The 25399-nt window shown below is 35.9% G+C and overlaps 3 protein-coding genes across 3 annotated transcripts; 1 reads left to right on the plus strand and 2 right to left on the minus strand.

Annotated features, from left to right (window-relative positions):
• Positions 1 to 1364: 1364 nt before the first annotated feature.
• Positions 1365 to 4692, minus strand: LOC126589207 (chloroplastic lipocalin-like). Its single transcript, XM_050254413.1, has 5 exons — positions 4528 to 4692; positions 3816 to 3939; positions 3079 to 3318; positions 2448 to 2738; positions 1365 to 1801 (listed from the first exon to the last, which is right to left on the minus strand). Exons 1-5 carry the CDS (start codon positions 4581 to 4583, stop codon positions 1523 to 1525), a joined length of 990 nt encoding a protein of 329 aa, XP_050110370.1. The 5' UTR covers positions 4584 to 4692; the 3' UTR covers positions 1365 to 1522.
• A 731-nt stretch (positions 4693 to 5423) lies between these two features.
• Positions 5424 to 10293, minus strand: LOC126591501 (uncharacterized). The gene is made up of 9 exons (XM_050257201.1): positions 10135 to 10293; positions 9830 to 9980; positions 9266 to 9378; positions 8785 to 8863; positions 8259 to 8287; positions 7767 to 7860; positions 7198 to 7287; positions 6925 to 7102; positions 5424 to 5935 (listed from the first exon to the last, which is right to left on the minus strand). The coding sequence occupies exons 2-9, from the start codon at positions 9971 to 9973 to the stop codon at positions 5520 to 5522; spliced, it is 1143 nt and encodes a 380-aa protein (XP_050113158.1). The 5' UTR covers positions 9974 to 9980; positions 10135 to 10293; the 3' UTR covers positions 5424 to 5519.
• Positions 10294 to 17843: 7550 nt separating this feature from the next.
• On the plus strand, positions 17844 to 20210 carry LOC126588187 (septum-promoting GTP-binding protein 1-like). The gene is made up of 6 exons (XM_050253254.1): positions 17844 to 18372; positions 18499 to 18619; positions 18708 to 18804; positions 18904 to 18943; positions 19404 to 19487; positions 19835 to 20210. The coding sequence occupies exons 1-6, from the start codon at positions 18058 to 18060 to the stop codon at positions 19997 to 19999; spliced, it is 822 nt and encodes a 273-aa protein (XP_050109211.1). The 5' UTR covers positions 17844 to 18057; the 3' UTR covers positions 20000 to 20210.
• The last annotated feature ends 5189 nt before the right edge of the window (positions 20211 to 25399 follow it).

Consider the following 25399-nt stretch of genomic DNA (forward strand, 5'->3'; position numbering starts at 1 on the left):
CGTCCTATAAAATTTTCCCTTGAGCTTCAGTGGCATACGGCGGTCACATAACACGCCGGATGCACTCTTCCACTTCATCCATCCAGCTTGTATTCTATGGTTGAGATCTCCATCTAATTCTCCGTTCTTTTGCAAGATAGATCCTAGGTAACGAAAACGGTCGCTCTTTGGTATTTCTTGATCTCCGATCCTCACCCCTAACTCGTTTTGGCCTCCATTTGCACTGAACTTGCACTCTATATATTCTGTCTTTGATCGGCTTAGGCGAAGACCTTTAGATTCCAACACTTCTCTCCAAAGGTTAAGCTTTGCATTTACCCCTTCCTGAGTTTCATCTATCAACACTATATCGTCTGCGAAAAGCATACACCAAGGAATATCATCTTGAATATGTCGTGTTAACTCATCCATTACCAACGCAAAAAGGTAAGGACTTAAGGATGAGCCTTGATGTAATCCTACAGTTATGGGAAAGCTTTCGGTTTGTCCTTCATGAGTTCTTACGGCAGCCTTTGCTCCTTCATACATATCCTTTATAGCTTGGATATATGCTACTCGTACTCATTTCTTCTCTAAAATCCTCCAAAGAATGTCTCTTGGGACCCTATCATACGCTTTTTCCAAATCTATAAAGACCATGTGTAAATCCTTTTTCCCATCTCTATATCTTTCCATCAATCTTCGTAAGAGATAGATTGCCTCCATGGTTGAGATATATAAATTGAAAATAGAATGACATATATATCATAAAGTATTAGAACATAATACAAAATGAAAGTTTTTTTTTAGGAAAACTAATAAAAGGGTTTGAAAACTTTGAGTTTTAATGATAAGGACAAAATAAAGGGTAAATTGAATAGTATCAGAATTGACTTTTTAATGTAAAAATGTGGTTTTTCGTTAAAGTGAACAGTACCGGTGCTTTTCGTTAAAGTTCCCTTATTTTTTGTCTAAGTGAGAGTCGCGACCTGGGTGGTGCTTATGTGGGCCCCTAAGCAGATATGTGTCATTTCTTAATTTTTAAACGTTTAGGGATTAATCAAGACTATAGCCAACAACCTAGCACCTAGGTAGGGCCTAGACGGTGATAGGCGAAGATTTTAGAACAATGGTTGTACAGATAAATCCAACAGTCATAAATAAAGGGTGGTGTGCAAGAAACTTAAAAGTTTTTTTTTTTTTTTTTTTTTGTCAAACGATAGATTTTGTTAGATAAAATAAGTTTAACATAAAAATTATGGGAACTGTTATTAGCACGTCAAAAATCTCATTCTACACTCTTCACAAGTGTATTTTTCTTTCTAATTATAGAAAGTTTGGAGTAACAAATGAGATTTCTGGAGTGCTAATAACAATTCTCAAAATTATTTATAAAATATCATTTAAATTTCTCATTGCACCAGTATGAAAATTACAAAGAAGAAACCATGAATGGTACGAACAACGACTTAACCTCTCTTCTAGTTTGACTTGTAAGAACAGAACAGATAACAAACAAGAGCAAAGACTAAGCAGCTCAGGGCTATTTAAAATAAAGCTGAACAAGCTTCTTTAGGGTGTCGAATACGCTCGTAAAGGGATCAAATTGAACAGGTTTCTTCAGTTCTAGATCAGGAAATTGATTTGTTAATGCCTGTTGCATCCCGGGCATCGACATCATTGCAGATAACCGCGTGTCTGTCATTTGCTCACAGTCTTGTGGTGTGTCCTTGATTTTGCTCGGGTCATATCCGAAGTTGGCCAAGTAAGATTTGTACTTCTCTATGAACTCAGGACCAGGATTAGGTGTTCTCGAGTAAATCTGTAATGTTAATGCCACAAAACGACTCACAAGTAGATGAAAACAGAATACGAAGATATGATTGATACATCCCTGAATGGTAAAGAAGCGAGTAAAACTTGCGCAACAAGCTTCTGCATCTTAACAGTGCAGTTGTGAGCGTATATAATATGTGCAGTGTAAAAGCACAAACAAGAGCCAACCAATGAGCAGAAAAAAGAACAGCTTTACATCTTAACAATCCATTTGTGTGTGTACATATATATGTGTCTCCTTTTAAGAAAGATGGGGCAGTTGTGGCCTGCCCAGCAATGCGCCGGTGATCCAATGATCTGATCATCCATATTTCACGATTTACTTTCAAAGATCATCCCTACAAGTTATATTTAATTATGATCGTGGAGTGTTTACTATTTTCTGTAATGATCATCCGTGAAAAATAACCCGACAATGGATTGTTCTGGATTGCCTTTTTTTAAATCCAAAAAATCGAAGTATTTGTACCAAAAATGTCATTTCGGGTGAGACCAAAGTGGTTCTCTTGATTGAAGGGAAGGTACAAACAAGTGTCAAACAAGTGACATGAGTATATAATGTTCAAACAAGTAAACACGAGTCATTTTATTTAACATTCGGATAACTTGAAAGTCAGTTCATGAGTAAGTACCTGTATAAAACCCTTGTCTTTCGCTCCCGAAACAAGAGCATAATTGTCATAATCAGTGTCAATCACATCATATGGCAGCTTAGGGATAAATGGCAACGTTGGAAAACGAAGGTAACACTTCTCTGTGATCATCTCCTGCTTTTCTAGATCCGTTTCTTTTTTCTCCAAATCTTCGTCCGAAAGGCATTGAACATTTCCCCGTATGCCAGTAATATATCCATCAGGGCTCCCATGAACACAGAAGGTATCAACCTGGATGGCCCGTTTCGTCAAGTCAAATGTATATACACCCTGCAATAAAAGTTGATACGGTTTTGCAGTCAGGAAATAGGTAGTGAACATGTGACAGAAAGAACCTGTCATCTATAAACAATGAGAAGCAAATCATCACAAGAAAGCTGATATCGCTTTAAGGATGATTTCGATCACTTGAAACTTGGAAGGGCTATCGGTAAACAACTAGATAGCTCAACGATGATTAATGAATAGGCTCAACAGTTCGGATCTGCAATCTTGTCTAATTCAAAAGAAAGGGGATTATATATTTTCCTCTCAATTCTACACTATTTCCAGAAGCAAGAATTCAAACTAAATTTTGCAGTTCATAACTACACATACCCTTTGTGTTTACCTGGGTGCAGTGGCAGTCTTCCTGACCTTGCCCAGCAAATCCGCGTTTAAGCGAAGCAACTTCAAACCACCTTCCAGAATATCTAATAGGGTCAAAGTTCTTTGCTGTCATGCCTCTCATCATCATTAGCCTCTCATCTCCTTCATCGGATCCCTTATCGAGCGGAAGAGTAAGTGCCTTCTCCGAAGCATTTGCAAACTCATATATATTTCGTTGATGGGAAACATCTAATGCAACAGCCTGCCCAAAAGCAGTAAAAGGCATCATGTATCCTCTAACTCCTGCAATGACACAAGAATACCTATATCTTTTTTGTTACTATATAACCATAAGGCAACCTAGTTTTGGAATAAATTCCCCATTAAACTTTCAAGCACATTCAAAGTCCGGCTAATTCTGTTGGAAATCCTAATCTTATTTAAATCGGTTATACAGAGTGAAACCTTAAAGGAAGTGAAAACTCAGTGTTCTACGAGGTTTCAAATAAAAAATCAAGAACACCACTCTCAAACATCTCAGCCAGAAATGATGTGACATTCCCGACAAGGGAAAGAACTCGAACAAATGTTAATCCAAGGGGGTAGCTTAGACAACGTCCAGAAAGGAAATGATTGGTCCAAGACCTATGTTCGTTTATGTAATCTGATGAGCCAAATTTAGCAACTAGCAATACAAATATTGTGCTAGTATTGAATTCCAGCATCCTATAACGCTACGTAAAATTGAAATCTGCTAACCTGGTTCGTTTGAGAGATGAACACTAACGTTGCAGCAAGCCCGGATAAAACCTGCCTGGTCAGAGGCTTGCTGCTGATACATTGCTCCAAACAGCAACTCATCATTATCTTACCAGGCACTCTCCTGTAAAGAAGAAGAACAAAATGTCACTCTTTGCACTCAAAAAAGACCAAACGAAAAACATCAACTTGGAAAATGTTGTTAAAATTTAAAACCAAACCGTATATAATTCATGTAATCACTTATGAATCCGAGAACACAGAGGCATCCATGCATATGTAATTACATAAATTAGACAGGATCATACGGGAATTGCACTCTACATCAACCTATCGGCTATAGTTGTAGATCAGAACCCACAAGACTACTTCACAGTTACCATCATTTTTATCTTACTACAAGCGATATTTCTACTCTAAGTTACACTAATGGGAGGGGAGAGTTTGAACAGGGCGGGCGCGGTAGGTTGAAGAGGAAGGCCCTAACCACCAGGGCAATCCTCCACTTGCGAAACCAAATCATTTACGAGCAATTACAGCAAGATTTTGATAAATTAAAAAAAAAATTAAATAAATAAATAAATAATTAAAAAACAGAGAAAATGAAAAAATAAATAGCATTAACAAAAAAATTTAGAAAATATAGCAAAAATTGCCTCATAACAATATAAGGTCACAGAGTGGGAAATGGAAATGAGTGAGATTTATGTACCTGCTGGTGGAGACATTTGGAGGAGGAGGAAGAGAGCATTGGAGCACAAGAACCATTTTCTATGCTTTTCCCTTCAAAAGCTCCAGAGTTTTTCCACAATTTTCGCTGGCAAGATCTCTCTCCTCCCTCCTATAATGTAATCCCATCAAAACGTCACCGTCTTGATCTCTGCAATATCCTTTTCAACCACCTGTCTTTAGTGAGTCAGTTAGGCCCCAAATAATCCAAACCCAAAAAGTCCCAAACAAACCTCAACCAATCCCATATTATGCAATTCTCTTCCTTTTACACATAATGTACCCAATATATACTGCATTTGTATCTCGAAGAAATTCATAAAATATTATATAGGAAAATTGGCTTCAAGTTTTGAACTAACTATTTTTTTTATTTTTTTATTTTTTTATTTTTTAAATGATGGGTCTACAAGGATGAAATGTCTAGTTTATAAGAGCGACGTGATGAGTCTATAAAAAAGTCGGATCAACTTGGCAAATAAAAGTTAAGATATGAGTGGTGCCCAACAGTCCAAAATTATATAATGGAATTTTGGTCGTATACTTTGACGGGTAACACCAAATTTACAGTGTACATGGAAGTAAAATGTAGAAAGTACTGACCGTTGGATTCAAAGTTTATCACATTTGTGTCTTGACTTCGACCAAAAACAAAGTAGATATGGTTGGATTTTATTTGTTAAATAAAGCGGAGACGTTAAAAGAGTTTGGGCATATAAATGTGTGGATGAGAAAGCCGACCAAACTCCTTTATATTTTTTGTTCAGTTTTGTTGCCTAAAATAACAGGGGCAGTAATCATATCTAATACAACCTTCTACTCGACTTAAAAGGACACCACCCTTTTGAGTGATGTTGGAAAATTTAATTGGGACAAGGAGAGAGAAAAAAAAAATGATCGTATTGCATTGGAAAATTTAATTGGGACACGGAGAGAGAATTTAATAGGTTCTGGTGCCGCTCACGATCCATGAGATTACTCAGAAGAGACTCTACTCATTACATTTCCACCAGAAAGCAAACTGAATAATGGGTCTTCCTTGGTACTGCTACTGATGTCATTTTCTTTAGAATGGATTTCAGTTGTATTCGCCGTCAAGTATAAGGGATGTTTCACTTGTATAAACGCCACTTTAACAGGTCCAGACTGCAGTTTTGATGCATCGGAACTTTGAGACAAGCTTGTGCCTGTTAGCAAGCTGCCTTCTTCGGAAAAGTTCTCGCTCGGATTCTCTCCAATGTCTGGACCATCTTCGCAATGCTCAACCAGTTGACTGTTATCACCGTCGTTGGACAGGCCTGACATCAAATCGATCTTATCCTCCTTGACCTCGATTGGAACTTTTTCAGCACTGTGGTTTGCATCTGCCGTTTCGGGAATAGTTTCATCATCTGGCACAAACCAAAAGTTTAACAGGAATCAAGTAAATTATAATTCCATTACATTAAACTACATGAAACCAAAGTTTAAACAAAGAACAAAGTTTTTCACGATGAAAAAACAAAACTTAGACAAAGCTACTATGCACTATTTTTATCTTTGGTTATAAACCAAGTAGATAACCGTAAACCTCTGTTTAACCAAGTTCTTTAGGACTTCATGTAGACTTTTCAAACACTTAAACGAAACCTGAATGAACCTTTAGGAGAAAATTAGTCACTCGTACGACTAAAATTACATCATACTGGAAGATGTGTTTGGAAACATATGATGTATTCCTATTGCTCAAAGATGGATGCATAAGCACAATTAATTATGTTTTTGTGCAGAAACATAGAAGTCCAAAAGGTATTTTTCATATTTTATGAGAACACAGATTTTATTGATACGATACAACTAAAGATACAAGCATGTTGGACAAACCATCCTTTCAAATGTGCAGAACCTCTAACCTACCAGTGGCTAAAGACATCGTAAAAGCCTAAGAATAACTCAAAAACAACATATACACATGAAAGATAGAAATGGAAAAAACTTGATAATCTTTGCTTCCCATCAGTATGTATAAGGAAGAATAGTATATCCTGAAAATGAGAGAAAGTCGAAGCCCCCAATGCCTTCACTGTATAAAAATGCTCATGTCGATGACAGAAAATAATTAGCCAAGCTACTGAGTGTCTTTATCCATGTGGCATAGACAGTATCATACAGCAACAAGCATATAAAGCAGCAAAATCAATCATGTCACATTAGAACAACTAACATTGCAAATGGAGGAAATTAAGATAAGCAAATGGAGGCACAACGTACAGTATGCTGCTCTCCATTGCTGGAATTAATCCAGCGACAGCTGACCAGGAAACTCTCTGGTCCCCAGGGACCAGGTGAACAGAACTGTTCAAGAGAGATAAAGAAATAAAATATCCATGAGTATCCTCACCTCCAAGGATAGACTCGGTGCTTTTATACAGCACAGATGATTCCCCTAAACAAAGATCTCCATCATGAGTTGCAATCTCAGTCTTATGTGTCCTCTCAATCAATTCAAACTTATCTGATTTCCACACACACTCAAGAATGATAATTTCCTCATTTGAAGGGTAAAACTCCCTAAACACCTGCATCAATCTTGCATAAAGAGAACGGTAAAAAAAACATAGATCTAAAAATAATTTGATACCAGAATAATTTTCCAAATAAAAGAAGGGGTCACCTCAAGTCCTCCTTGAATTATCTTGACGGATTGCTGTGTTTGGGAGAGAGAAGAAACCATGTTGAATACTGAAACAGCATCGAGTAGAATCTGTAGAAAATAGAGGAAAAGAAAAGTTCAGCAAATCAGTCCAACTCCAAGAGATGAACTTAAAGCATGACATGTCCTTTTTTCTTTTTTTGTCGGAAAAAAACTTGAATCTTGAAATGTCCAAACTTAGTGATACCACATTCTATCATAAACATTATTACTTCTTTGGATACCTCAATCCCATGTTTAATCACTACCAAATGCTGCTGCAGCATGTACATTTTCCCTTCATCATGATACCACAAACTACCCACTTGGCTATATGACATGTTTAACTAAAGGATAATGTTTTGTTGGATAACTCAGTTCCATGTTCCTACACCTCCAGGTTTGTGGGAATTTATGAATGGGTTCAGAACGTGAACCATCTATACGATAAGAACATGAGCATATTTGCCATAAACTACAGACAGTTAATAAATAATCTGTACAATTCAAATGAAAGAATTATGGGAAAAAAGCTTGGAGTTACTTCTTACTTGTTGAACCAAAACTCGAAGTCGTGCAAGCAGAGCTAACACAGTCAGAGAAAATCCCATGAAGAACGATCGAGCAAGCAACGTAGATATCTCACTGTACAATAGTCAAGATCAACAAATTCACAAGATGCATATGCAATTTATGTTTGGTGATCCAAGGACTGGACTACTGGATACAGAATGGCAATCAGTTTGCAAAATAATAGTTTAAAAACTTAAAATAATCATGCTGCAATAACAAAGAAAAAAATTGGTCTATGTGAAAAGATAAATCGCAATCTAATACCATGCAAAAATGCTTACAGCTTACTTGGGAAACTAGTTATTAAGATAATTTGACCAAGACAGCAGTTCTCAGACACTTCTATGAGACTCGGATGCATTAGACATATGGTAATGTGATAGTCAATTGGACAGCAGTTTTCACATTGGTTCTGATCTTATAAAAGTTACAAGAAAATTCCTATACGTATAACTAGTAGCAAAGGATACATAGCCGCCTTCAACATTGGCTCAACCATCTGCAACAGAAACAAAACACAGTTAACATGTTAGAATAGAGCACGTATTTCATGCTGGACTATCTAACATGGTCCTCATCACAAGCATAGAATCGGTTACAGGATCTAAGTATGCACAACCACACACAGAAAGAAATATGAATAGATAGATCACTTTTCTTTCATAAGCACCTAAGGATATGACACCTGGCATTCAATTGTATCAGACACTCATGTAACATGATTCACAAGTAAAAATATCTTGAAACATGATTCGGGTATCTTCATAAATCAAAAGTAAACAATGTAATGATGTAACCTCACGTTTGGACTCTTCTAAGTTAACATGTTGTATACCTCACATCCTTAAATGAAAGTGAAAGGTTTCTCCGCTTATAGCAAACCCTAGCAGTTAATTGATTTTGCAAAAATTATACAGAATAAAGCATTATTAACCACTATTATGACGCTTATGGGAGGGAAAATTAACAAATCATTTGATGAAAGCAAGAAAGCACCTGTGATAAAAGGCGTGCAGCTCCAAGAAGTCGCTCCATAAAATTATGCTTTCCACTTTCACATTTCCTTCTCTTCAAGCTGTGACACAACGATTTGGCATGTGATTATAATATAAACTATGTAGTCAGGGTAATGAAAGCTTTATGCCTGTTAAACACAGCTGAGATTTCCAATTTAGAAGAGAGAGAAAACTCATTTACCTATGATCCTGATTCATAACAAAAGATAAAGTTAATAAACCAAATAAAAACAATATGTTATACATTTTCCTTCCTTTTAACAAAATAATTACAAATTTCATAATAAACTTTCTTGGAACTCTAATTAAAGTTCAATTATAAGCTGATGAAACGTCTACTCCGCTCTACCTCCCTCCAAAAAAAAAAAAATGCAACATACGCTGATGAAACGTCTACTCCGCTCTACCTCCCTCCAAAAAAAAAATGCAGCATCGGATGATAATTGAAATTCATGTTTTACCTTTCTAGTAAATGCAACTTTTGCTTAGGTCTCTTCCCAGTAATACTTTGGAAACAGCAACCCAAAAGTTCCTCCAGTTTAGCTGATTGTAAAAGCCTCAAATCCCTCCTTACCTGATATAAACAAAAGTGAGGCAAACTATGTAATCGCATACAAAACAGTAAAGTAAAACACATAATATATGATTAAATTTTAAAACTTCACCCCCATTAAGCTAGGCAGATTAAAACTTCACCCCCATTAATGCATACCGAAACTTTTCTTGTTCTTCCATAAATTTTCCAGGCAATCAAACAAAAAAGTAAGAAGCTTACAACACAAAAACAGCTAATTTCAAAATTTAAAACCGACTTTAAGACGTTGTGCAACAAAAACCCACCATTCAATTCATCAAATCATGCTTGACACAAGTTTTTTTTATTTTTTTATTTTTTTATTTTTTATTTTTTATTTTTTATTTTTTATTTTTTTAACCTAATTTTCCTTCTCTTTCATGAATTTTCTGAGGAACCAAACAAATGGGTAAAAGCATTATGATCATAAAAAGGTGGGGAATTCGAAAACCTTCATAAGGTACTGGAAATAGGAGCCGCGCCTGTGCTGGTTCTTGTTCTTGTACACCATTCTTTCTAGGATGGCCGTCTCTGCTTGAAGCTGACCAAGCAAAGATACTAACTTCTCCTCCAGAGCTTCTGCTTCCGCATCCATTGAGTCACTGCAGATTATCATTGTTGAAGAAATTATGATTGAAAATATGTATCATACAGGCATTTAAGCAAACAGTTTGTGTGCAATGGGATCTGAATTTTTGTAGAGTGATTCTACACGGATTTGACCTAAATCTATGGAGACCCAATTTCTCTGAATACCTTTAAAGGGAGCTCAGGCCGCCGTACACGGTGAAGGAGATAGAGAGAGGGGTGGGGGAGGAGTCGGCGGGAGAAGATGGTTGCAGCGGCAACTTCTTCTTCTTCTTATTGTTATTTTATTTTTTTGAAAACTTTTTGAGTTTTTGTTTTGTGATTTTTATTTAAATTTCTCTTAAATAGCCCATTGTTTAGTGGGCTTAAATATGTCTCGGATGGGATATTGGGCTCAGACCTATGTCCAACTCTTTGGCCCAACATCAAACATGGGTTCGAAGACGAGCTTCTTCATTCTCTGGCCTTTTGCATAATACGCTTCACATCTTCAAAACACTTTGTAGCTGATTCATGAAACATTACTTTTATTATGGAAATCGTGCATATTATAAATTATTATGTAGAATATCAATAAAATATGAGATCGATTAGTCATCAAACTGTATTTAAATTGATAGTTGGATTGATAAAAATATTATGAACTATCTCTCTATTTGTTCTTTATTTGTTATAATTGATTAACTAAACAATCTTAATTTTAATTATTTTTGCATAAATAAAATTTACAAAATTAAATTATAATATAAAAAGTCCGACCATACACGCGAAATTATGTGAATCAGTCATTTTGAGGAAAAATTCATTCATAATTCGTGTAGCCAAGCATTGTTGATTTTTGACGTGGTTTCTCCATTTTGGCAAGCTCATTTTTCTTCTTTGTTGAGGAGTATGAGGCAATATTGGCTACCCATATTGGTGACCCCACATTCCGCGATAGGTTAATTTGGCCCCCTTGATAAGCGGGGCAAATATTTTGTTAAATCGGGCGACCATTGGATGCATTCTAGAATGTTACCTCGGATAAATTACAGATCATCTTCGTCTTATACCACTACGGTGGAACTCTGGAAATTGGTGTGGCAACTTCAAACCCTTCCGAAGCTCAGGAATTTTATGTGGAAAATGTTGCACAATGCTATAGCTATCATGGCGGCCCTTTATCAGAGGCATTCGCCTTCCTCACCTCTTTGCCCTCTTTGTCATTCCCAGGAGGAAACGGTTGAGCACCTTTTTCTCCTTTGTTCGTGGGCGGAAACTATTTGGTTTGGTGGTATATTAAACTATAAAGTTAATCGAGCTGAGATTACTACTTGGGCAAATTGGTTCTTGGCAATCACCAGGGTGGGTGCACATTTGAAAAATGATAGAGATCGAATACTAACTTGGGTTGTGTTTTCTTGTTGACATATTTAGAAGGAGAGGTGTGGCTTTGTCTTCCAACAAATGCAAATCATTCATTCGCAGGTGATGGCTGCAATTTCAGCAAATGTTCAAGCTTTTCGCGAGGCTTTGAGCAAGTCCTCGGATATCTTGGTACATGGCAGTGTGGTGCAGAGCCGGCCTCCCCAGCATAGGCAGGCACGGTGGTAGCAACCATGTTCTCCATATGTTAAAATTAATGTTGATGCCAATTGGGTTGATACTTTGCATGAGGGGTTCATTGGGGTGGTGGTGAGGAACTCTATGTGTACTTTTATTACTTCTCAGAGGTTCCATTTTCAGGCCCCTTGTGTTCAGGCTACTTCGTGGTTATGAGTTGGGTCACTCTTTGGGTCTCACTAGTGTGGTTATTGAATTTGATTCCTTGCAGTCTATTTCGTGTTTACAGGGTAGCATAAAAAATGGCATGTGGGAGGCGTTTCCAATCTTATCCAAGTGCAGGCAAGTTGGTAATTCCTTACATGACTGTCACTGGTCTTGGATTCCAAGATCAGCCAATATGGCGGCCGATAGGTTGGCGTCCCAAAGCTATGTGGAGATGTGTGACTTTATTTGGGTTGACCAACCCCCATCTTCACTTGTTCATGTACTTAATAAAGATGGACTACCTTGCCCACATTAGTTTTATTCGGTTGTGCAAGGGGTGACGCTCCTACTTCCTAGTAGTGTCGAGTTTTCTTCCCCTTGCACTTCCGGCTTTGTTTTTTGGTTGTTTGCCTCGTTGTGGGCTTTTGGTATATGCTTTGGCATCTTTACCCTGGTTATGAATTCCAGTTTACCAAAAAAAAAAAAAAAAAACCACTTCCTCTTCTACCATTACAAGTGAATGATATGAATTTTTTTTATCATTTTTTCTCTATTCTCGTAGTTTCCAAAATCACAAGTAAAAGAGAAGCTATTAAATGAAGGAAGTTGAGGTTTTACCATAAATCTAATATGTAATATAAACAGAAGTTCAATTACTTATAACATGTAAGGTCCCTCACTTTTTCACTATGAGATTTATACTCTCAACAATACCCCTTCAAGTGCGGCAAATTTTCAAGCATAATATATTAATGTGAGCATGTGGTTGTTGAACTTCAAACATAAGACAACCTGTTCTAATATTGAGAAAGAAATTGAAGTTTCACAATAAAGATTAGGGAACTTTAATGAAAAACTCATGGTACTGTTCATTTTAACGAAAAACCACATTTTTACACTAAAAAGTCAATCATGGTACTATTCACTACCCTTTATTTTGTCCTTATCTTTAAAACTCAAAGTTTTCAAGCTCTTTTCATTAATTTTTCTTAAAAATTAATTAACAATATAATTAAGGGAAATGTTATTAGCACTCCAAAAAACTCATTCTACACTCCTCACAAGTGTATTTTTCTTTCCTAATATAGAAAATTTGAAGTATAAAATAAGAATTTTGGAATGCTAATAATAATTCCTTATAATTAATACCTTATTTACTTATGAACATATAAATTTATTTTCATTTTCTCGATATGAAATTCATACGCTCAAAATAAAATTGTTCCTGGACTTCTAGATGAGTTTCTCTCATTTTGATCAGTAAGAACTTCCAAATGTTTTATTCTTTCTAGAACAAGTGTTGATGTGCAGTATAAACCACTGTTATTTGGGTCCCGTGATTGAATAACTCAATTTGAAAATTCAATATAAAGAATAAGCACCCTCCTTCAAGCTCATCTTCTCGTTCTTTTGTAATGTGTGTCACCACTTGTCTTGACTCGAGCATGGCACTGAAATTCGAGTATATCTAATCTAGGACAAAGATTGTCTGCCCTCCTTATTCTTGTGCCCTTCCGTGCCTTTTTGTTTTGTGTGGTCACGATTAAGCCACATCAACATTTTATATTACTATTTATTTTTGTCTTATTATCTCTATAAAAAAACAATATAAAATGTTGACATGGCTTAACCATGACCACACAAAACAGGAGGGCACGAGAATAAGGAGGGCAGACAATCCTTGTCCATCTAATCGACATTCCTTTCTAGTTTTGCTTTTTCCCCTTTTGACTGTTTGGTGTTAGATCTTATCTTATCATAGATTTTGTTCTTTTGTTAAATCTAACTCATATCCAGTTAGTTGTTTTGAATCTGATGTTGTATTGTTAACCACCATTTTGCAAAATGATTTTATTGTAGAAACTCATATCTTTTCTTCGAGGATCATTTTAGTCTAATCAATATTATTATGATTTATATAGCAACTGAAATATCACGATTTATAATTTCACAACATAATATATTACATAATAACTTGCTCATCATTTATAATTCGAAGTTTTATTGACATTTCACAATTTGTTATTACACCTCTTTAAAATTTGGGAGTATTAAATAATTTATATGACCTAATATGAATAACAATTGAAGACATAAAGTTTTTAAAACAATTTTGTTTTCTTTGTACACCCCCTTGCCCAACATAAGATAAACTTGCATCCAAACCATTTTCTTCAAGCTCTCAGGTTTATTGTCACCATCTTAGTAGAACAAAGTAAACTTAACCGTAAAGACACAAATTATGAAATATGTTGTTTAAAAAAGTTTATAGTTAGTAAATGGAACATAAAATCAGTTGTTCAGAGTCTCTACACGAGGTATGGTTTCATTTTTTTTTCGTTGTGCATTAGTTTTAACGATGTTCATACTATTGGTCGTAGAGTATGACTGTGATGATGTTTTAATTCTATTCCATGAGTAGTTCAAAATTATCACTTTTAGAAGAAAAAAGATTTATCTATTAATAATCAGTATTCTCTATATTTTTTAATTGTAGTTTGGTAGGACCAATTATATACACTCCACCCTAACTCCAAGAGCCATGACCATGACTTGGCACGATCGAAGACAAACATCAAATATATTGGTTTGGTGAGAAATTAGAATAATAAAATTGGTAAGTGGTTATAGTCGTATTAGCTGCACAATTAGAATATTAGCTGCATTATATAGACGTACGAAACCATTTGACCTAATTTATAACCCAACCCTATAGGCTATAGGTACTTCCCAACCAAATGAATATTGCTGATTAAACTATACAATTTAATTAACAAATCAAATGACGGTAAGATGGTCATTAACATATACATGCTTGGATTATTGGACTAATTAACCCTAAAAAATGTAAAATAGTTATACTTTTTCTCAACCATATTCATAGGTGAACTAAACTACAGAAACTGCTACTAATATTGCATAAAATTAGCTGCAGAAAAACTTGAAAGTTGTACCAGATCTCTACTTTTGAGAGGCAAAGCATGGAAAGTATCAAATGTTGCACTTTCAGATAGTCCAAGCTGTTATCGATCATCAAAACCTAGCTAGCTTCGAACAATTTGCATGAGCATTGGGGTATTTTCTTTTGACAAATGCTAAGGGACTATTAATAGTGGGACTCTTCATGTACTATCATCTCACTGTTTAGTGTCAATTATCGTACCAACATTGTATAACATTGTGAAAAAAAAAAGGATGACGTCAGAGAGTGGGACTCTTTATAAAAAGTTCCACTTTTGAGAGCGTCCCCTAAGCATTTATCTTTTCTTTTATATCTAATTATTTTATTCTTGTTGGTTAGTGATGAGAAGTTTGTGTTTGGTATCAAATTACTAATATATATTATATGTTGTAATTGCCAACACCCCAAACCCTAAACGATGAAGCACATAGAATTCCATAATATTGTTTCCGATGGAGAAATGTCTAATATCATAAAATAAAATAAATTCTATTCAGCAACCATGCATTATATAGAATTATAGACATGTGTATAACGTACTTATAATTTGTAGCAATTCCACTAATGCATTTCAAATTTAAGAATAATTTGATTACTTAACTCATGTTTTTAATTTATTGTTATTTTTTTTTCTACCATAGGCTCATGAGTTTAATGTTATTTGTTCTTTTTTTCCGGTCAACAGCTCTTATATCCTCATATACCCAACCTTTTACTTGATTGTACAAAAATATATTTACACAGGTAAAACTGTGTAGGGCTTGCGTTAAGTCACACAACCAGTCAACACATTTAAATTGATATCAAAGTCGTAATTTATTGAAGTTGAACCTAACTGACTTATAACTCCAAATAAGGATAAAACTGTGATGAACTTTTCTTAATTTACAATCAAGTTTTGAAGTTTAATAATAATTTGATGAATATACCAAGTGGTTGATTGCCTTGGTAGTGATAAAAAGGGCACTAATACCTTATATTGTAATAGAATTATAGTGGATTTCATGCAATTTTCCATCAATATATTTACTTTTAGGATCCATACCTTCATGTTTGTAACCTGACATTAACATTATTAATATAGTGTGTGAATTACTAAAAAGTGGAAGGTTACACAATAATTATCAACTTTTACAGTCCAATAATAATAAAGGAAAACTAATGAAAAAGGCTTGAAAACTTTGAGTTTTAATGATAAGGACAAAATAAAGGGTAAAGTGAATAGTACCAGGATTGACTTTTTAGTGTAAAAATATGGTTTTTCATTAAAGTGAACAGTACCATGTGTTTTTTGTTAAAGTTCTCTAATAATAATAAGGTTATAATTAATAACACATTATGATATTGTTATTACTAGAATAAAATTGGTGTTTACATTGTGGATGTCCTATTACACTATCAATGTAGAATATTATATGTGAACCTGATTACATTACAAAAGTATCGTTCAAAGTAAAAAATATCGAGGTATCTTTTTTTGTTAAAAATACTGTAGACTAAACCCATAAAAAATAGTACATTCGCCGAAAGGGTAAAGAAGAATTCATTGAGACAAAAAAAAAAAAAAAACGAAGAAAGAGTAAAGAAGAAGCAAGGGTACCATTATACCAACCATTAAAATGAAGAAAGTATCAATGACCAAAAAAAAAAATGAAGAAAGTATTTCTTTTTAATTACTTTCTCTAAATTCTGAAATTAATGGTGAAAAAACATGAAGAAGCAAAGGGTTGGGGGCTGAGGTGGGGTTTTGAGTCATTGTGATGGGGTTCAAAGTTTTCTCCTTTATTCGGAAAAGTCTGAAATTCCCTTGATCTAGATCCACCAACCAAACCAACACAGATGTCTATTTCTTTTTGTTTATATCAGGAAGGAATCATGCCATCTAAGCTATGATCTATCATTTAGCTAATTAATTAGTTTTAAGGAGGAAAGTGTTACTGTACAATACCATTTATCAATGTGGCTAAAACTATGTGCTAACTGTGATCATAATATAATCGAACTGATAAGCTCATGCGTAGGATGAATGCTCTTAATTAATTAAATTATACGTTCTTTTAATAAAAAAAATTAGTTGGTAAGGATGACTTACAGTTTGAAATCGAGTTTAAGATGATTAAAAGGGATCAAATTATGATTTCAAGTACATATACACGTAAATGATTATCAATCGTTGATGTACGTACATGTATTACTAATTAAGTTTCACAAACATTGATTAGCAATTTGTAGTGGCACGTCGGGCTGAAAACAAACACATGCAATACTTTTAAATAAAATAGGGGTGTGATATCCACATACTTTTTTATTTCTTACACACCCTTCTAATTTTAGGCCATCGGATTAGATGAATTAAAGAAAATCAAATGATAGAAATTAACAAGAGGTGCGTGAGAAGTAAAAAAGAATATATGGATAGCACACCCCATAAAATATGGAAACAGCTTGCCAAATGTTTGCACGCCATTTTCAATTTCTCATTTTGGTTTTTCTTTTATGGAAGAAAGGGAAATTTTGGACTTCCCAACCAGCACGCGAAATTGCATCAAATACTTATTTAGGAAAACAGTTTGACCCCTCTTTACATATAAAGAGTCATTCTTTTTTATGTAAAAGCGTGTAACAGTTTATTGTATAAACGTTATAATTAAAATTCGTTACTCTTTATTATTATTTAAAAGTTAGTTTTAGAACTTATATTTGATTTGAAAGTAATTTAGTCATTTATATAAATCAAATAAATTGATTGTTTATCATAAAAATGTTATTTGTAACCATAAATGTCAATTTATTCCTACACATATGAATGATTAGACAATTTTCAAATCGAATAAGGGTTTCAATTACAACGTTTTAACAATGAAATAGTATAATGTCACCGGAGCCAAGTATTGTCGATAAATATTAAAAGGTCGCATTCTTCTTTTTCTTATCCAAACCACCTTACATATAAGCTTACTTGTGCTCTGTGCATGTCCACAAAATTTTATTCCTTTTATAAAAAGTTTAATTTAATTTATCATCCCCCACACACACCACTTTGTCCTTTCCCACTGAAATGACCATAACACCCATCGCAACCACACACAATATTTTACACCCTAGACGCATGTTTTTACCAAAACACCCTTACGTGCGAAGTATTCAAGAAGCCGGCATTTTGGACTGTATTGGCAAATCCACAATAAAATACCGGTCAACCGTCCATCACCCCCCTCCGCAGGCTGCTACTCAGTCTCCTTCCGACCTTCCTACCATTTACAGTTGTTTGTTAAAAAGATCATCACGTTTTATGCTTCCTACCAAATTACCAAACACAGAAAATCATGACAAATTCCAAATTCAATGTTCACAACTACTCGTGAAGATTACTACAAAAGATGAAACTGCAGCTTAGTCGAAAAATTGTTCACGTTAATTTTAGGTGGTGCATACTCGACCGGGTTTCGATTATCCGGGGGTTTTTCAGATTCATCTGGGACAGGCTTCTTGCTTGTTCGATAGGGAAGCCGGCGGCCAGGTACCGGAGATTGCCCAGCGGAGCTTTCTCGCCGCCACCGGAAGTTTTGGAGGGAGTTATGGTGGTGGACAATCCCACAAGTACTAGTTGTAACGTGTATGAGACGGATGCGGATTTGGTGAGCTTGAAGATCAGTTTGCTGGGTGATTGCCAGATTGGAAAGACAAGTTTTATGGTAATTATATAAGTAATTTATGGCTTAATTATGATTTGTTAATTTGGTTGTTGGCTAGCTATAGTCTTATGTTAATAATGATGATTTTTATTAATTTTTTCTTCTTTTTCCTTTTCGTTCTTGAAGAGCAAATATGTTGGGGATGAGCAAGAAGATAGATATTTGCAGATGGCAGGAGTAAATTTGATGGATAAAACGTTGATTGTTCAAGGCGCTCGGATTTCGTTTAGCATTTGGGATGTCGGAGGTATGCACAGATATGCGTGAAAAATGTTCTATTATCAGACAATCAGACGGTATGATGTATTTAATTTGTTGTTCTGCGTTCTTTGTAGGTGACCAGAGTTCGATAGATCATGTTCCAATAGCCTGTAAAGACGCAGTAGCAATTTTGTTCATGTTTGATCTTACTAGTAGGTGCACACTAAACAGGTCAGCTCATAATTTTCTGATATGTGACATTTTAACTCAAATTGTTCAGCAGTTAATAATACTAATAGAAATTGGTGTTTTTTGTTGTTGTTCTTGCAGTGTTATTGGATGGTACTGTCAAGCAAGAAAATGGAACCAGGTACTGTTTACAGTTTATCTTTTACAGGATTATAATTGGGTAATTAAATTTAGAGGCATCCTTAGTTAATTAGCCAATGATCACTGTTAGCAATGTCAAAAATTATGGCCACCTTTAAAAGTTAGTGCAAAATTTGTACTTGGCTAGAAAAAGGACTCTGAACCATCATGGATAGTTCAGTAGTTGAGGATGAAATTTAAATTCATGTTTCACATGGCACATTTTAGGTTTGATTTCCGACATTCGTGAATTGCACGTTAGTAGTCAGTGGAGGTTCAAATGTCTTTATGAGTCTTCTCGATCTCTAAAAATATGGACTGTCGTGGTAAAGTCACTAGCTGGTCTTATTTTTTATAGAAAAATAAAAGGACTCCTGAAATGTTGTTATTATTAATGACACTGAAATTATTTCTATGTAGTTATCTAATTAAGTTCGTACTTTCTGTTTGTTAACTTGCAGACAGCAATTCCCATACTAATTGGGACCAAATTTGATGATTTTGTGAGACTTCCTCCAGATCTGCAATGGACAATTATAACCCAGGTACTCAAATTTCCTGCAAATTTTGATTAAAACTGATACTACCTAGAGGGAAAAACAAAATTGATATCGTGAATGGGTTAGTCTTAATAACTACTAATCTGATAATTTAGTTTTCATAGTGTGACATGTGGAGCAGAAGAATGTTTTGGATAATAAATATTTTTGAAGACTTGGGGGTCTTCTCCTGTCAATTCATAGGATTGACACATGCCTAACTCATGCTTCTCTTTTCGCGTCAAGATTTTGCATAAAAGCCCCACTCGTTGACTAAATTTAGCATAAAGCCCCACTTGTTGGCTAGATTTTGCACAATGGATCATAGATTTATATATAAATATATATTGCAGGCCAGGGCTTATGCAAAGGCTATGAAGGCGACCCTTTTCTTCTCGAGTGCAACCCACAACATCAATGTGAACAAGATCTTCAAATTTATCTTGGCCAAGCTTTTTAATTTGCCATGGAAAGTAGAGAGAAATTTGAATATTGGAGAGCCAATCATCGATTATTAAAATTTAAAAGTGTATTTTCTTTAGCCACTCATTCCGTGTACATATTTTCAGGATAAAAAAGAGAAATGATAACCACATGCATACTTTGTTCATTGTTTTCGATTGATTTATTCAATCTGATGAACTGAAATAAGGAAGAGTGTGTTAGAGTACAAAAATATTATGTGGTTATTAATATCATTTCTCGAAATATAGAGAAAGGATTTATGTTGTTTTGTGTGTAGAGCTCACCCCTATCTATCATGTTATATGGTGATTAATCACATAGTGATAGAAGAGAGAGAGGTGGTAGTTTGGTTTCTTTTTGCAGTGAGTTTGTTATGGTTGTTGCAGTGAGTTTGTTCACGCAAAGTTACAAAAACAATAATAATAATATTATGATTGTGTCTGAAGAAAAATGCTTAGGCCATCTCTAACCGAGGGCTGGTCAGAGGGCTCGTTTTAGTCCTCTGGCCCTCCAAGATTTTCCAAGATATTAATATTTTAATGAACAGTACAGGGCCATATTTGCCTTCGTCTCCAACCAAGGGACAGAGGGCCAGAGGGCCAGAGGGCTCATTTTAGCCCTGTCATAAAAAATCGTCTCCAACCGAAGGTCAAAGGGCCATAGGGCCAAACATAATTTATTATTTAAATTTAAAAACTACAACAACTTAAATTTAAAAACAACAACTTATATTTAAAAACTACAAATTGAATTTAAAAACTACAAATTAAATTTAAAAACAACATTAACTTAAATTTAAAAATTACAATGACTTAAATTTAATATCCATAATCAACATCATCTTCATCATCAGCCATTGTAGGAATATAGTCAGAGGTAAACAATTGCCGCCGAGACATAATTTCCTTTTTTTGCCTATCAAAGTAGGCCTTACTCATTGGAGTGTAATTCGAAGTGTTCCTTTCCATATTCTTATCATCCATCTCTTCTTGTATTTGTTTGGCCCATTCTTCATGTCTACACTTCCTTTCTTCCGCCTCAAGGGCATTTTGCTCCGCCAGTAATCGCAATGAGGCCGCCACTTCATGTTGAGCGACGTAATCAGCATTTGCCTTACCCTTTTCCCTCAATCTTCGGGCCTTGTTTCGTCCCATAGCCCTAGGTAAAGAACTTTCGGACGGAGTCGGGTTTTCTACCCTTGTTTGTTGAATGGTAGGAGATCCATCTTCATTCATATCTACAGATGAGGAAGCAGCTCCCAAAGGATCCACTCTATGTTGACATCTTCAAATAACACCCACCCTTTACAAATTTCCCAACAACCGTGAAACTGAAAGGGTTTTAAGCTGCCCTCTATATACAATTCCTCCGCTTGGCGTACCTAGAAAATATAATTACAAAAATTTTAGGAAATTAATTCACGAAATTAAATGTAATATAATGACATATAATTACAAAAATTAAATGTAATATAATTAAACATTTTAAATAAACTGTGAAAACACTAACTTCGTCATAGTAATTGGCGTCGCTTTCATGTCTACTTGCTGCTACTAATAGTGCTTGATGCCATTTATTCAAACTTGGATGAAGATGTTTCTTCCATCTTGAAGAACAACTTTCGTGGTTTTGGGTATTCGGTGGAATGGTGCATTCGTAGAACTCTAAGTATTTTTTGGACACACGAGTCCAAACACCTTCACTTGTTTGAGAAATCCCCTTCACACTATCTTCTGAGACCCATCTATAAGCCTTGCAAAGAGCTTCATCTTCTTTTCGGGTCTAAGCCCTACCTTTCATTGCAGATGAGGTCATTTTTTTTGAAAAAAATGAAGGAAATATTGAAGGAAATTATTGAAAAATTGAAACAAATATTATAGATGAAGGAAATATTGGAAAATATATTGAAGGAAATATTGAAGGAAATTATTGAAAAAATATTGAAGGAAATTATTGAAAAATTGAAACAAATATTATAGATGAAGGAAATATTGGAAAATATATTGAAGGAAATATTGAAAGAAATATTGAGAAATATATTTGTAACATCCCACATCGCCCAGGGGAGCGATCCTTAAATGTGTATTCCCATCCCTACCTAGCACGAGGCCTTTTGGGAGCTCACTGGCTTCGGGTTCCGTAGGAACTCCGAAGTTAAGCGAGAAGGAGGCCAGAGCACTCCCAGGATGGGTGACCCACTGGGAAGTTGCTCGTGAGTTCCCAAAAACAAAACCGTGAGGGAATGGTAAGCCCAAAGCGGACAATATCGTGCTATGGTGGTGGAGCGGGCCCGGGAAGTGGTCCGCCCCGGGCCGGGATGTGACAATTGGTATCAGAGCCTGACCCTGGCCGCGAGTGTGCCGACGAGGACGTCGGGCCCCTAAGGGGGGTGGATTGTAACATCCCACATCGCCCAGGGGAGCGATCCTTAAATGTGTATTCCCATCCCTACCTAGCACGAGGCCTTTTGGGAGCTCACTGGCTTCGGGTTCCGTAGGAACTCCGAAGTTAAGCGAGAAGGAGGCCAGAGCACTCCCAGGATGGGTGACCCACTGGGAAGTTGCTCGTGAGTTCCCAAAAACAAAACCGTGAGGGAATGGTAAGCCCAAAGCGGACAATATCGTGCTATGGTGGTGGAGCGGGCCCGGGAAGTGGTCCGCCCCGGGCCGGGATGTGACAATATTGAAGGAAATATTGAAAAATATTAAAGAAGGAAATATTGCAAATGAAGTGAAGAATTGAAAGAACTTCACCATATTTATAGAAGAAAAGAAATGTTTAAAATTAAAAAAAAAAAAAAAACAAAAAAACCCAACGGCTAGCTGACTCAGCTAGCCTTTGTATTAAAAAAAATTTCAAACTATTAACCGACACTAATAGTAAAACTATAAAAAAATAAGAATTTCTCTTTAATGCTGTCGGTTATAACCGACAGCAATAGGAAAACTATATAAAAAAAAAAAAGCCAGCCAGCCAGCCTTTTGGCCCTTTGAAATTCCGTGGGGCCCTCCCAGATTCCCGAGGCCTCTGGCCTAGCCCTCGGTTGGAGACGGTTTTAGGGCTATTTTCGACCCTCTGGCCCTCTGGACCCTTCGGTTGAAGATGGCCTTAGTTCCTTCCTACAGGCCAAATTAATTCGGCAGTAAATATTCATATGCCGTAAATTATAGGGGAAATTTGGAAAAATAACCAAATTTTAGACCCCATATAGAATTATAGCCACCATATTAATTTTATGATAATTATAACCAAAACTTGATGTAAAAGTACTAATATACACTTAATATTAGGGTTTCTCACAACAACCAAAACAAACCTTTAAACTATCCTAAAATGAGAAATTAATCTTCATCACTTTTTTGTTTTCACTATTCACTTTGCATATGCAATTTCGTATTCTTTCTTCATCCACTGGAAAAATATATTGGAATGTATGCAATTTAGTCAGTGAAACACTAAATCGAAGTATCTAATTACAAAAATAATAATTAGCTATGGAATTAGTACCTTCTGAAGAACATTCTCGTAGGTTGTCTTGCTAATTAAAGAGAAAGTTAATTCAGTGGCCTCAATCTGCAGTAATCCTCAACATTTTAAGGTAGTTTAAAGGTTGTGTTGTGGTTGTTATGAGAAACCCTAGTATTAATACTTTTACATCAAGTTTTGGTTATAATTATCATAAAATTAAAATGGTGGTTATAATTCTATATGAGATCTAAAATTTGGTTAATTTCCAAATTCCAGGGAAGATACCGCATCTGCCTGAGGAACAGATAGGGCAAGTGAGAAGGATACAAGGAAGCATGTGGAGACAAGCGTAACAGCACACGTGCCGATACATCCACTACTCTGTCAAAAACAAAAGTATCCCATATCAGCAGGGTCGAACGTACACTAGATTTGATGGACTTGTTTTGACCCTTAAATTCTTCAGTCGGCCTTATACTCTGGAGGAAACCAGAAAACCCTCTAGCCCAGTTCAAGAATAAGCCTGTGGAAAGTTACTTCTTCAAAAGCAAAAGTATCCCATATCATCTCTTCTCATTTTTCTTCTCTTTATCCTTCATGCTGCTTGCAAGATAGGAAGAATGTGAACAATCAGCCGGAGCTCTGATTGCTTACCTTGTCTGTCACCTTTTTCAGCAGATCCCCTAGCTCGGCGACTTGGGGGACTCCTACTACATGGTTTGTATCGCGCTTGACCAAGCCTGAAACTACAAGTAAGCTTCAAGGGAAATTGATACATTACCTTGTGCATCTCCACCAGTTACAGATACCACCCCTGGATGGAGGAAGAGTACTTCCAGAGAAGATGCCACATCTACTTATGAGACAGATAAGGCAAGTCAAGACGATACCACACTCCGGTACTTAGAAGTTTCGTGGTTACGAGATCATTCTCCCACAATATTTCCTAATGTCATTTGTACTAAATCATTCACTTGTACTCACTAAAGGAGAGCTTGAACCTATGTACTTGTGTAAACCCTTCACAATTAATGAAAACTCCTCTATTCCGTGGACGTAGCCAATCTGGGTGAACCACGTACATCTTGTGTTTGCTTTCCTATCTCTATCCATTTATATACTTATCCACACTAATGACCGGAGCAATCTAGCGAAGATCACAAAAAGTGACCGTTTTCGCTACCTAGGATCTATCTTGCAAGAGAACGGAGAATTAGATGGAGATCTCAACCATAGAATACAAGCTGGATGGATGAAGTGTAAGAGTGCATCCGGCGTGTTGTGTGACCGTCGTAGGCCACTGAAGCTCAAGGGAAAATTTTATAGGACGGCAATAAGGCCAGCGATGTTGTATGGCACAGAATGTTGGGCGGTGAAGCATCAACACGTACACAAAATGGGTGTAGCGGAGATGAGGATGCTTCGTGGGATGTATGGGCACACGAGAAAGGATAAGATTGGGAATGAGGATATCCGAGGTAAAGTAGGAGTAGCCAAAATTGAAGGAAATATGAGAGAAAATCGGTTCCGGTGGTTTGGACATGTGCAAAGAAGGCCTACTGACGCTCCGGTTCGAAAATGTGACTACGGGACAGAGGTTCAGGGCCGAAGGGGTAGAGGAAGACCTAGGAAAACTTTGGAAGAGACCCTAAGAAAAGACTTGAGTACTTGGATCTAACGGAGGACATGACACAAAACCGAGCACAATGGCGTTCTAGGATTCATATAGCCGACCCCACTTAGTGGGAAAAGGCTTTGTTGTTGTTGTTGTTGTATAGTTGATTCGAGTATAAGCACGACTGTTTACTTGGAAGTCAACCAGTGTTTGATGGTTTGTTCAGGCAAATTAGAAACAGAAAGCAGATGTTTAAATAATCAATTTTCCACTTAATTCAAGCGCATCCTTCCTTAATTTAGATACCTAAATTAAGGAATGTGTCTCCATTTAGGCTAGAACTGATGTACAATAAAATTGGGATAGACCA

This window comes from Malus sylvestris, chromosome 11, assembly GCF_916048215.2.
Source record: "Malus sylvestris chromosome 11, drMalSylv7.2, whole genome shotgun sequence".
Classification (NCBI taxonomy): domain Eukaryota; kingdom Viridiplantae; phylum Streptophyta; class Magnoliopsida; order Rosales; family Rosaceae; genus Malus; species Malus sylvestris.

Excerpts from the sequence above, each read along its gene's own strand:
- LOC126589207 (XM_050254413.1), bottom strand. The coding sequence starts at position 4,583 with ATGGTTCTTGTGCTCCAATGCTCTCTTCCTCCTCCTCCAAATGTCTCC. Across the intron at positions 3,319-3,815 it reads TCATCTCTCAAACGAACCAG|GCTGTTGCATTAGATGTTTC; the intron begins GTTAGCAGATTT and ends GCTTTTGGGCAG. Across the intron at positions 1,802-2,447 it reads AAGACAAGGGTTTTATACAG|ATTTACTCGAGAACACCTAA; the intron begins GTACTTACTCAT and ends TTAACATTACAG.
- LOC126591501 (XM_050257201.1), bottom strand. The coding sequence starts at position 9,973 with ATGGATGCGGAAGCAGAAGCTCTGGAGGAGAAGTTAGTATCTTTGCTT. Across the intron at positions 9,379-9,829 it reads ATTTCCAGTACCTTATGAAG|GTAAGGAGGGATTTGAGGCT; the intron begins GTTTTCGAATTC and ends TGTTTATATCAG. Across the intron at positions 7,103-7,197 it reads TAATTCAAGGAGGACTTGAG|GTGTTTAGGGAGTTTTACCC; the intron begins GTGACCCCTTCT and ends AGATTGATGCAG.
- LOC126588187 (XM_050253254.1), top strand. The coding sequence starts at position 18,058 with ATGAAACTGCAGCTTAGTCGAAAAATTGTTCACGTTAATTTTAGGTGG. Across the intron at positions 18,373-18,498 it reads TTGGAAAGACAAGTTTTATG|AGCAAATATGTTGGGGATGA; the intron begins GTAATTATATAA and ends TCGTTCTTGAAG. Across the intron at positions 18,620-18,707 it reads TAGCATTTGGGATGTCGGAG|GTGACCAGAGTTCGATAGAT; the intron begins GTATGCACAGAT and ends CGTTCTTTGTAG.